The 13,479-nt window shown below is 42.6% G+C and overlaps 1 protein-coding gene across 3 annotated transcripts in view; it reads right to left on the bottom strand.

Annotated features, from left to right (window-relative positions):
• Positions 1 to 13,479, bottom strand: part of MAPRE1 (microtubule associated protein RP/EB family member 1) — a 44,428-nt gene that overhangs the window by 7,314 nt on the left and 23,635 nt on the right. For all 3 annotated transcript variants that reach the window (XM_079944000.1, XM_079944001.1, XM_079943999.1), the window contains exons 3-6: positions 12,475 to 12,620; positions 10,562 to 10,769; positions 6,560 to 6,681; positions 1,619 to 1,771 (exon numbers count right to left, since the gene is read on the bottom strand). In XM_079944000.1, coding sequence (XP_079800126.1) covers positions 1,619 to 1,771; positions 6,560 to 6,681; positions 10,562 to 10,769; positions 12,475 to 12,620 — 629 coding nt within the window. The remainder of the gene's footprint in view (positions 1 to 1,618; positions 1,772 to 6,559; positions 6,682 to 10,561; positions 10,770 to 12,474; positions 12,621 to 13,479) is intronic.

Below are 13,479 nucleotides of genomic sequence, written 5' to 3' on the forward strand. Positions count from 1 at the left end.
TACTCAAGGCTGAATGAAAGATCAGTTTCTACTGTGGGTTCACTTTCCTCATATTTAAAGCCTCTCAAAGTCAACGGTTCGTCCTGTCTTTACCACACACTTGGCATTTAATGGCACAAGGCCAAGTGACCACTATTTTATTAATTAGGCAGTGGAATCACATCCCACAAAAGGCAAAAACTGAGCACAAATTTACTCTCAATCTTTCAGGGGTGATGGATGTGTACACTGTCTTGATTATGGTGATGATCTCACACATCAAGTTGTACTTAAATATGTGCAGTTCATTATGTCAATAAAGTTGTTTAAGAAAATTTACCCTCAAAAATCCCTGAAGTCACCATAATGGTGCCATACCATCTCCTCTCAATAACTGTCCATACAGCCAGCTTTTCCTTCATTCATTCTTTTGCCTGCACTTAGGAACCATGCACACATGCTACTGCAGGTGTTGTGGGTGTTCTGTTTACCCAAAACACCCACAACACACGTAATAGCTGCAAGGCTGAGCCAACATCAGAAGCATGGGAAAACATCACACCCATGGCTCCCACCTCAAACTTACTCCAGGGCATCTGGCATGTGCTAATGGCCACAATGCCATAAGAATTTAGACTTCCCCTTCAACCCCCATCTTTTTTTAAACTAAATATCTATGGCTAAATTTACTTAAGCTATGACTCTACTAAAATAATACTCAGACTAGATTGAGGACACCCATATCTTCAACCCCTTTGTTTGTATTATCTGGCACAGAGCAAGCCCGAAATAAGGATTTATTGAACAAATTATCAACTTTTCAGTCATCTGTCTTAATCCCCCCAAATTCACTTGATATGTTTAGAGCACACTCTTAGTAACAGCATTAATGCTGCCTTATATTTGTATACTGCCACATACTATGAAACACGTAGACATATACTGTAGTTTGATCCTAAAGACCTTGCTAGGCATGCAGAAGAATTATAAATAATTGCAGCCATTGAACAGTGGACACAGCAAGATGTCAAATCCTAAATCTAGGGAAAATCAGTTTTCCTTGTTCAGCTAACATAGCATGATTAATATCAGCAGATATGGCTGTGTAATACACATGGATCCCAAGAAACTTGACCACAAAGCACTTTGGGGAAATAGGAACCAGATACACTCCAGGTTGGGAGGAAAAAGGTACACTCTGACAGCTGTGGGCAGCAGACATCAAATAGGGGTCATGTGCCTGGTTCTCCAGGGCACGCCTAGGGCCCTATTAAAAAGAAGGCAGACCTCAGGCTGAGGGGTCCAAGCTGAAAGGGGTGGAGTGGGGATAGGGGGGTTAAGAGCACCTTGTGGCACTCATGACCTATCAGTGGTCACAAACTACAGAAGCAGGGCAGCCAGCCACCTGAGTGTCCTATGCCTGCCTCAAAGGCTCACAGACCTCAAGGCAGAGGCTGAAGCTGGGCAGTAGTGCCCTCTCTGGCTGACTTTAAGGGTCAAAGATGAAGTCTTTTGATGAATGTTATGCTGAAACACAGCAAGCATCAGTACTGAGTTTGCCGAAACCAACCAGAAAAAATATTTCTATCTTCTCTTAGGTGGCAAAATGGCAAGAAAATATCCTCACGTCAATACGTACATCTGTGGCATAGAGAATGTCCACAATCCTCTGCAATACAGGGTTGTTTTCCCCCTCGTTCTCCTGGCAAATCAATTCAATGTTCCTTAGCTTTCCAAAGTAGAAATCTCTCTCTTTCTCCAAGTCTTCGACGGTAAGTTTCAATACGTTGACCTGCACAAAACATTAGAAAGGGTTAGACACCTGGCATTCGTGCACCAACAACACATCAGATAAACTTCTAACCCAAAAGGAGATGTGGGCTTTCATCAAACTCTCTAACAAGGACAAAACCCCACTTTAGTTTAATGTCAATTTTCTTCAGCCCCAGATAAATAACATGGGCTTGTTCATGGCACCCTGACTATAACAATTCCCAGGAAAGGACAGGCTATATCATGGAACATGCAGGAACTTCTCAGGGACTAAGACAAGATCAAAGAGAAAAACCCATAGGAGCCTGAGACAAATACAGAAGCAGAATCTACAACCTGGCCCAGCAGAGTGGCTGCCCATCATATACTGAGTCCTTACCAGGGCACTTGGTCAATCAAGTTCAGGTCTTTCTGCAAGTTGAAGTCAATGGTAAGAGAGGGTCTGGTCCAAGGGAGCAGGGTAGAAATGATAAGCCAGGAGGGGAAAACTATCTAAAGATGACTAATACTAGCCAAAGACAGCTAGCACTGAGGCAGGCCTGGGCATGGAAACTCAATGGTTCTTTCTCCCCCCAGTATGTTGGGGCTAGGGGGCGATCCATGACTCAAAAGAAAAGCATCCTCTGATGAGAGGGTCCCTGCATCACTCTCTCTCCCAAGAGAGTTTCAAAAGGGAGAGAAGACAGCAGAGGCAGGGAGCAGACCCCACCACATTCCACCGCTAGCTCCCCTGAGCATCTTGTCAGCTCACACCACTTGTGCTGCAGGATCGTCCAGGAGCCCCATTGAGGGACTCTAATTTCCACAAAGGGGCAATGAAGAAATAAATCTCAGTGCTTGCGCCAGGACTCTATCCAGCCACAAGTAATAGAAGTCGTAACAACTCTCACAGCCCTTTGTGTATTTTAAGCACGGTATGTCTTCGTTCCAGTATACTCAAATCTATAATGTGAATTCAATTTAACTCTCACCGAATGCAAAATACATGGCATAGGATGCAGCATAAAATCCTCACAGGCCTTACAGGCTAGGGCCCCATGGAAGGCCGAGCCAGGGAATCAAAGGTACAGCTGCTGAGAACAATTTGGGTAGCAGGGAATTCTGAGAGCCAGAAACACCAGAGAAATCTAGTCTACCTTCTGAACTTCTAGCTGCAAAAACAAGGAAACAGCTTATCCAGCTTCCCTGATGAAGAAGCCAGACCCAACCGAAGGGATCAAATCCTGTCCCTTCGTAACCTGCAGTTGAGAAGCATCCAGAGATGATCCAGAAGCAGGTGACTGGAACCACCAGGACCATTCTGTCAAAGAATTAATTTCAACGTTCAACATCAAAGGCCTGAAAAGACCAAACTAGAGTCAAGGTTCTAGACACCCTCTCACTATTCCTTTAGCAACCACAGAAATCACTTTTAAAAATAACTGAAAGGATTTCCCTGGCAGTCCAGTGGTTAAGACTCCGCGCTTCCAATGCAGGGGGCATGGGTTCGATCCCTGGTGGGGGAACTAAGATCCCACATTCCGCACGGCCAAAAAGTAATCCAAAAAAAAATTTTTTTTAATAAGTAAAAATAATTGAAAGTTTCAATAAAGTACTAACACCACCTAGTCACCAGCAAAACGAAATCATCCATCTGCCCCCACCCTCCCCACCCCTGCTTTAACTGCTATTTGTTGCCTTTCCTTAAACTGTCAGTCACTCCCAAAGTGGAGTGAGTACAAGAAGGGGACAAAAGGGCAAGAGTAGACTATCCCCAGTAGTGGAAGCTGCCTTGGATCTTCAGCCCAAGGTCCATGAGCCAGGGAAGAGGCCTTCTAGTCACAAGAGAAGGAAAGGGAAGTCAAAACAGCTTCACGAGGCACGGTGGCTTGGAGTCCATCTGTACACACACGTTACACTAGTGCCTCCCTCACAAACCCACTGAACACTTCTCTGGCCTACAAATCAACAAGGGCACCAGAACCCAGCCGGATTGGTCCCACCCACAAGGCCAAAGCAGCAGCCCTCCTTGACATCACTCAATAACTATGAATCCACAAGTAACAACACGCATAGACTAAGTCATCAGCTTTCACTTGGCACTCTTCTAACTGCTTATTTATAAGGTTATTAAAAATCTGTGGCCAGTAATCAGCGTCACTCTTAGAACACTCTCTTATAGTTAAGTAACAGCTGTAACCTAAGAAGCCCAAGGAGAATGCTTTGGGCCTGCACTGGCCAATAAGGTAGCTATGAGCCACATGTGGTGTTTTGAGCCCTTGAAATGTGGCCAGTGCAATTGAGACAGGCTGTAAAGATCAAACACACACTGGATTACAAAGACCTAGTACAATGTTCAAATGTAAAACATCTCACTGATAATTATTTTTAATGATCGCATGTCAGAATGCTAATATTTTAGATATATTGGGTAATGTGTCATTTGAATTAATCTAACCTGTTTCTTGTTACTCTTTTCAATGTGGCTACCAGAAAACTTGAAGTTCTATATGTGCCTCACATTTCTGGTTTACATTCTATTTCTACTGAACATCAGTGCTTTGGACTAAAATCAACTAAAAGAACATTTCTCCAGGATGACTTAACAGTGTGGAATCATTGCAGATCTCCCAAAGTTTATGAACACCACAAGGTAATTTATGTAGCATACACTGTTCTCCTCTTAGCCCACCAAGCCCATGTGGCTCTACTTTCCCCACATCAGTCGTGTCCCCCAGACCTCCAAACCTTTATCAAGAAGGGTCACCACTTCAAATACTTTCAGGGTTAGAGACATCATGTAAATGAGCCATGGGAGTCAGTAACAGGGTGTGCTCAGGACTTTGGCAACCTGGAAAGAATCTAAAATCCTTCATATTAAAAAGAATAATAATAAAAATCAAAACCCTGTTCAGGCCAAACAAATCAGTTCTGAGGCAGGGCTGGACCAGCTGGCTGTGAGCTGGGTCCAAACCTCAACTCAGGCTATTTAACCTCTCCAAGCCGCACTGTCCTCTGTAACACTTCACACGGCTGCTGCAAAAATGAAAGAAAATGCTTAGAAGAGCACTGGCGCTCACACTCTAAAAACAGTAGTTTTGTTTTTGCTATTAACAGTTGTGGGTTTCACCAAAAAAAATCTAACTCCTATGAACTTTTAAAACATACTTCAGGGCTTCCCTGGTGGCGCAGTGATTGAGAGTCTGCCTGCCGATGCAGGGGACACGGGTTCATGCCCTGGTCTGGGAAGATCCCACATGCCGCGGAGGGGCTGGGCCCGTGAGTCATGGCCGCTGAGCCGGCGCGTCCGGAGCCTGTGCTCCGCAGCAGGAGAGGCCACAGCAGTTAGAGGCCCGCGTACGGCAAAAAAAAAAAAAAAAAAAAAAATACTTCAGAACCTATTTCACTCTATCAAGCCCATAGACAAGAACCGTAACAATCACAACTGTCTTTCATCCACTGCCATTTACCCCATTTATCCCAAACACCCTTCCAGGTACTTGGCAAAACATCACCTCATGAAATCCGCTCAAATACCGTGACCAAAGTATTAGCCCCACTGCATACGAGGCAGTGAATTCGGAGAGGTTAACTGACTTGCCCCAAGTAGAAGTTAAGTGGCAGAGCCAGGATGCGCCCCAAATCTACGCAACCCAAAGTCAGTGCTCCCTCACACCGGACACCAGCTGAACAGCAGTCCCATGGAACCCACTGCATCTTCTCCTGGAGAGCACAAGGCCAACCCAGTGCTGGCTGCCAGGCCTCGGCAATGACACCTCTTTACCCTATTTCTCACTGAGACTGCTTCCTGTGTACACCTGTGCCTGGACACCAACAGTTACAGGGAAGGCTCCTTATTCTCCAGGACTTATGCACTCACAGTGACAGTGCCCACAGGGTGCTTGAGGCTGCCACAACAATGGGGATGGTGACCCTGTCACTTCCACGCTCCCAAGGCACCTGTGACCATGAGGCACACACAAATCAAAGAATGAAAAAGACCAAATGTGATCTTTGAGCAGGCTTTTGTGTCCTGATTTCCCAGAAGTATGATCTGGGTCACAAGAGCTTCTGGATTAAAGTGAGGCCATTTCCTCCAGGCTTTAGGACTTGGCTTTTAAAAGGAAAGTAAAAGGGTTCAATCCCGAAGTCACAGGAATCACAGAGCATCCTTGATTTTAAATCTGGAATTAATCAAGAGAATCATCCAAAAGCAAACAAACAAATAAAACTATAAGAATTAGTGAGAAAATGTCTAAAAGTCTAAAATTTGTTCTGATCTACAGAGCCCTCTCCCAAGTACCTTCAGGATATTTAATCCTGAAGACGTTTCAAATCATCGACCTATTAAGAACAGAAAAGCAATAGGCTTTGCATACCAGTTCCACTCTCAACTTGATACTCTAGTGGCCCAGGATTTCAGCAGAGAGACTGCGGAATCTTTTTTTAAATTATCATTTAGAAGGGAAATCTATCTTTTGTCAGAGCCAAAATTCAGGAGACATTCTCCGAATCCCACAGAACCCTGACAGCGTTCCAAAGACTTTCAACAGGGTTCCATCGTATGGGCAGGTTTCCAAACAGACATGGGTTTCTAACAGAAATAGATGTAACAGCACTCAAAAATGCCGGGTCCCTCTCTCTTCCATCGTCACCTCCAGGCTCGCAGTGCCCACCAGCCCCAAAGTGCTCACACGTGCCATGGAGACTGCTTTGGTATGCACACAAGGCAGGTCTTCCCACAAGAACACAGACAAGCCTCCCTGGTCAGGGCAGCAAGCACCTTTCCCCCAAGGTGGCTCCTGTCTTGGACACAAGAGGTGCCTACCTGCTGCATCAATTCGGCTGCTTCATCATCCCCGTTCCCCACACCAGGATTCTTCCGCACCACGCCCGGGCCAGCCTTAGGGGTTGCAGTAGTTCTGTGTGTTGCAATGGGCCTCTGTGGAGCTGAGAGGAGCAGAGTTGTTTTTTTTTTTTTTTTAAGAGGAGAAATTTCAAGACAAAAAAGAACCCACCAGACAACAAAAGGAGGCTGTGACCAACTGCCCTCCACAGCTATGCAGTGAGGAGACCCAACAGAGAGAGCCCAGCATGCAAGACTGCACCCCATGTTTGCCCAAAGTGGTTTTTCATCCTGGCAGCACATTTAAGTACCAATTTTAGCCACGATCTTTCGTGCTGGGAATAAGTCCTTTGGCGTGGCCTTTTTTCCGCTGGGGTGGACAGGACTATCATCTGAAAGAGGCAAAGTCATCCTGGTACATACAGATGATCTACCTTAACCCAGCTCCAACCACATCCACAGACAGGGCAGCTTTATGGAGCAAAGGAAAACTTCAGGCCAGGAGCTCACAATCCCAGCTGTTGTGGGGTGCCCACAATTCCCCATCTGGAAAGTAAGGTGCCTCCTAACTCAGAACCTCAGGCTCCTTGGATTGGGAAGATGAGAGGGTAGAGCCTGCTTTGACCACTAATGACTTCAAAACCCCGTCCTGCTTCCCTTTTAAAAGGTGTTTAGAAGGGTTAGGAGAGAAAAGCAGCACACTGACCAGTACTTAAAGATTTCTCTCAGTATGAATGGCCAAAACAGACAAAGACGAGGAAAAAGCGACAAGGAGCCAATCTATCTACAAGTTAAAATAATTAAGAATAATCAAGAATGGGCTACCTCAAGGTAAATTTATCATTCATGATTTTATTCATTCAGCAAGTATTTTGTAAAGCTTGTACATTATGCCAGGCTTAAAAATATCTCATTTTCCTGACATCCCAAACTGTTCAATAACCATCAGGCCTTTCACCCACAGTAACAGGCATTTCCGCTGGAGGATCTCTAGCATATGTTTAACCTGAAGACTAAATACTTAATGCAAGTCTCCACATGCCTGTTAGCAGCATCTGAAACATGAAATGCACAGGGTTATCTATGCAGTTCCCCATTCTAAGAAGCTAAAGAATAAAAGTACTCAATATTTGGAGAAATCTGAACCCTCATATACTCTGCTGATGGGAAAATAAAATGATTCAGTCACTTTGGAAAACCGTCAGGTAGTTCTGTCAAAGGTTAAACACAGAGTTACCATATGACCCAACAATTCTGCTCCAAGAGTATATATTCTTGGAGACAACCCTCAGAATGGGAGAAAATATTTGCAAATGAAGCAACTGACAAAGGATTAATCTCCAAAATTTACAAGCAGCTCATGCAGCTCAGTATCAAAAAAACAAACAACCCAATCCAAAAATGGGCAGAAGACCTAAATAGACATTTCTCCAAAGAAGAGATACAGATTGACAACAAACAAATGAAAGAATGCTCAACATCATTAGAGAAATGCAAATCAAAACTACAATGAGGTATCACCTCACATCAGTCAGAATGGCCATCATCAGAATATCTACAAACAATAAATGCTGGAGAGGGTGTGGAGAAAAGGGAATCTTGCACTGTTGCTGCGAGTGTAAAATGATACAGCCACTATGGAGAACAGTATGGATGTTCCTTAAAAAACTAAAAACAGAACTACCATATGACCCAGCAATCCCACTACTGGGCATATACGCTGAGAAAACCATAATTTAAAAAGAGTCATGGGGCTTCCCTGGTGGCACAGTGGTTGAGAGTCCGCCTGCCAATGCATGGGACACAGGTTTGTGCCCCGGTCCAGGAAGATCCCACATGCCATGGAGCGGCTAGGCCCGTCAGCCATGGCCACTGAGCCTGCACGTCCAGAGCCTATGCTCCACAACGGGAGAGTCCACAACAGCGAGAGGCCCACGTACCGCAAAAAAAAAAAAAAAAAAGAGTCATGTACCACAATGTTCACTGCAGCTCTATTTACAATAGCCAGGACATGGAAGCAACTTAAGTGTCCACTGACAGATGAATGGATAAAGAAGATGTGGCACAAATATACAGTGGAATATTACTCAGCCATAAAAAGAAACGATATTGAGTTATTTGTAGTGAGGTGGATGGACTTAAGAGTCTGTCCTACAGAGTGAAATAAGTCAGAAAGAGAAAAACAAATACTGTATGCTAACACATATATATGGAATCTAAAGAAAAAAAAAATGGTTCTGAAGAACCTAGGGGCAGGACAGGAAAAAACACACAGACGTAGAGAATGGACTTGAAGACAGGGGGAGGGGGAACGATAAGCTGGGACGAAGTGGGACAGTGGCATGGACTTATACCTACTACCAAATGTGAAATAGATAGCTAGTGGGATGCAACCGCATAGCACAGGGAGATCAGCTCGGTGCTTTGTGACCACCTAGAGGGGTGGGATAGGAAGGGTGGGAGGGAGACACAAAAGGGAGGAGATATGGGGATACATCTATATTTATAGCTGATTCACTTTGTTATAAAGCAGAAACACACCACTGTAAAGCAATTATACTCCAATAAAGACATTAAAAAAAAATTTTAAAAAAAAAGAGTATATACTCTTGGATATATACCCCAAGAGAAAACATACGCCCACACACAGAAACTTGTATATGAATGGTCACAGCAGCATTGTTCCTAAGAGCTAAAAACTGAAAAGAACTCAAATCACCATCAACTGATGAATAAATAAAATGTGCTACAACCATACAATAGAATGTTATTTAGCCATAAAAGGAATGGAGTACTGATATATGATACAATATGGATGAACCTTGAAAACATTATGCTAAATGAAAGAAGCCAGACACAAAAGACTATGTATTCTATAATCCCACTCAGAAATGTTCAGAATAAGTAAATCCATAGACAGAGAGTGGATTAGTAGTTGCTTAGGATTGGCAGGGAAGGAGGAGAGTTGGGGGAAAATGGGAAGTGACCGCTACTAAGCACACATGAGGTTTCTTCTGGGGGGTAATGAAAATGTTCTAAAACTGATTATGGCAATAGTAGAACACACCTACGAATGTACTAAAAGCCATTCAATTGTATACTTTAAATGGGTGAATTGTATGGTAAGTGAATCAGAGCTCAATAGAGCTATCAAAATTACAAAGTACTCAATGTCCCTCTCTACCTACCAGATGGATCAGCCTCTCTCAAGGTACTACACGACTTTAAGTAACGTTCTTGCCACCTTCTGAGGAGGAGTTAGCATCTGCAGAACATCCACCCTGCCCCAAAGTATATGTTCTGTGAGTGTACTACTGCAAACAATTTGGGGAAACCTACCAGGACAAGACTTTTAAAGAAAGTGTCTAAAAACAGCCTCCCCCTGACTCCTAGATTCTGCTGGCAGCACAGAACTTAGCACTCTAGGGACGGCAGGGAAGCCGTGAGTAAGCGCAGGAAGCTGGTCCGCAGACAGAACAATGACACAGAGTCAAGAGCAGTCCCCAAGAGACCTAGAAAGCTCCTTCAGTTCCTGGGAGTTCAGGTATGGTTGTAACTTCCCATCCGAGGGCTCTAAGATGAAATGCCCTTGTGTTCAAACTAACTCTCTTTTATGTGAGCTAACCTGAGGGACGTCTATTCCAACTAAAGTGTGTTGGCCAAATCGATACAGTAACTCATTCAGGCCTCAAGAACAGCCCTCTAGGGGCAAGTACTGAAATTCCCCTTTTACAGAGGAGGAAACAGCAGGGTAGAGGTGAAGTGATTACACAGGCCTCCAGAGATCTAAGAACAAACACAGGGCCCTGATGCCACAATCCATGCCTCGGCCATGTGGCTGGGCTTAGGCTCTTTAAGCTCCCTAAGCCTACGGCTACCCAAACCCTTCTGACTGACTACTATAAGAATGAATGTATTTGGAAATGGTATTTTTTGTGTGGGGGTTTTTGGGGTTTGTTTGGTTTGTTTGTTCGTTTGTTTTACCTGCACTGCTAGAGCTGAGAGGTTTCTTCGGTTTGTTCAGAGCTGGAGCAACAAGGGAGGGGGCCACCGCAGTTTCTTGACCTTGTCTGGCAGCTACAGGGTCATAGTCTTTCCCATCATAGTTTGCATCAAAAAACTTCTTGAACCACTGAACGAATTCAAAATTGTCCTGAAACTTTCCTTTTACTAATTTGTCCACAGGAATTATCTGCAGAGAAACAAAAGACTATTTAGCCCAAAGCAAGAAGAAGCTTCTGTCAAGCATCAAACATGTCCATCAAATCAGTATAAAGTTCTGCCAAAGGAGAAAAAAATATTTAGAGGCAAGAACTAAGTGCTAAGTAAGCCCCTGGAAGTTTGTAGAGCAAGTTTCATTCAATTTGCCTTCCACAGAGAACTTAACAACAGCCAGTCCCCCTCCAAGTCCATCAAAAGAAATCAGAAATGCAAAAGAAACAAGTATCATACATTAAGTCACATATACACATCCAAACACATCCTAAGATATGTCATTCCACTGTAAAGAGTAAAGCTCCCATGGAACTTGCACAGCCACGGTGCCTGTCACAAGGTATGAAATCCAGAGCACAAACTAACCACAGGCATCCACGATGAACTGTGCTAAAAAAAATTCTGTATTAAAAATAGGTCAACGTACGGAATCAGTCCTGGGATAGACTTCTACAAAATGGTATGTTTTTCAAGTAATTCCAGTCCTATTAAACATACTTCAAAGGACCTGTAAGTTTTTTATTGTACAAGAATACTGTGTTACCAGGTATTACTTCAAATGGTGGGACTGCTGGCCAGAGCTTAATTATCTTTTAACTCTTCAAGGATTCCAGTTACAATCTGAACTATACCCACCCATCTGAGCAAATAATTTTTTAAAAATTTCTCTGTGTGATACTGAAACATTTACAAATAAAATGTTATGTCTGTAACTCACTTCAAAATAATCCACGAGTACAGGGGGAGGGGTAGAGGTATACATGAAACAAAATTGGCCCTGAGTTGATAATCACTGAGGTACATGGGAGATCACTGCACTATTCTAACTTATATACTTCAAAAATTTTCCTTATTCAAAAAAATAAATTCCATAAAAAGAAAAATTACTGCATATAATAAGCTACACCTAGTTTAAACTATGCCTGATAACTAAATGATATTCTTCCAACACAAATGTGTATTTTATATATTGTACAGAGACAAAACTAAAATAAAAATAAGACTGATTTCAAAGTAAATAAAAACCAGATACAGCAGTAAGATAATCAGGGGACGATTACAAGCTTTACTAGAAAAAATGCCCCCCCCAAATGGCTTAAAGGATAAGCCCTTCTAATGGGGGGAAACTACTTAATTTTGCAATAATCTGTTATCTACCAAAACAAAGCTATTTACCCTAATGAAGCCTGGTGGTCTGTGTTTCTGGTAGCTTCAAATAACCTTGGGAGCAAAAGGGAACATTCCAGCACCTGCCAGCCATCTTCTTTGTACTTTACTATAAAAATCAAGTAGTTCTAGAATCTTCTCTATTAGAGCTACTTATTCTACCATATGGTATGCTTTACCAGAAGTAAATTCAGAGATTAAACGAGTTAGACCTCAGACTAATAGAGAGTAAACAGTAATAAAATTTTTTTAAAAAATCATGGGTAGAGATTTACAGATTGATCCTTAAGACAGTTACCAATTTCATAATGAAGAAAGAAGACCGTAAGGGAACCGGGGGTAGGAGAGCAGAGGGAAACTTTGCTCCCAGTAAATTCTGTTAACTGGAGAAAAGATAACCATATAAATTGGGAAAAGAAAAACAAAAATGTCCAAAGTCATGGCCCAGAATCTGTATCCTTAGTAATTACCACTAGTTAAGAAACACCCTAAATGAAAGAATAAAGTTTACTTACTTTGTCAACACCCATCCTCTTAAAACCTGCTTGTAGTATTTTGAAGTTCTGGATGTATTCGTGTTCTAGCTTAGCTTGGAATTTCACTTTCTTCAAGGCAATGGAGCCAGGGAACAGCATGTCCATAAACTGACAATAGGCAGCCCCTGAATGAGTAACAGAAGAAAATACACACTAGGTCATTAAATGCAGTAGCTATTAAAGCAGCAGAGTGAAAATTTACCCAAACCTGCTTAACCCACTAAATTTTAAAAGTTGTGAAGTGGACCTACAAAACCCCAAAGCTTCATTACCACTTGACTTCGAAATTGATAACAGGACTGTGGTTTTAGCTGGTAAGTTCTACAACACACTTGCAACCTGGAACCCCATGATGAAAAGAGGAATGTTCCCATGAAATTTTAAAACTATTCTTTATAAGAAAACCAGCATGACAATAAAATGACAACTACAAAGAAAAATGAATGTCAGCGGGAGGAGGGATTTCCCCTGTATTTCAAAGATCCATCCTCTGACACAGGTTTAAAAAAAAAGTTTTTTCTAAGATGTTTGCCTCCCTGAGCTTTTTACATCTCTAAATAAACTTACCTATTATTTTATAAACAAAGGTGAATAGAAGACATTTTTGTGTTCCTCCACTTAAATTTTTTCAATTTTAAAGGCCACTATAAGAAATTATTGCATATATTTCATCTCATTTGCTCCCCGATTTTTCCTCCACTTGCCCATTTTTATCCATCACCACCCCCAAAAGTGTTTTCTTGGCACTTAATATTTCCAGGAATGTTACTTCTCTAATGCCTACCAAAATACACTCTCCTAATACAGGGCAGGCTTCATGTGCACTTACTGCCCTTTCAGGAAAGGAGGCAAGAAATCCAGCGACTAAGCAATAGGTGTTCTGCAGAACGAGGCCATCTTAATATGCATATTCAACTTATTTTACATCAGGCCAAATTGGTTCTCTGCCAGATCTGGCATAAACAGTGTCATTATCATTATTTT

Source organism: Stenella coeruleoalba (assembly GCF_951394435.1).
Source record: "Stenella coeruleoalba genome assembly, chromosome: 15".
NCBI classification, from domain to species: Eukaryota; Metazoa; Chordata; class Mammalia; order Artiodactyla; family Delphinidae; genus Stenella; species Stenella coeruleoalba.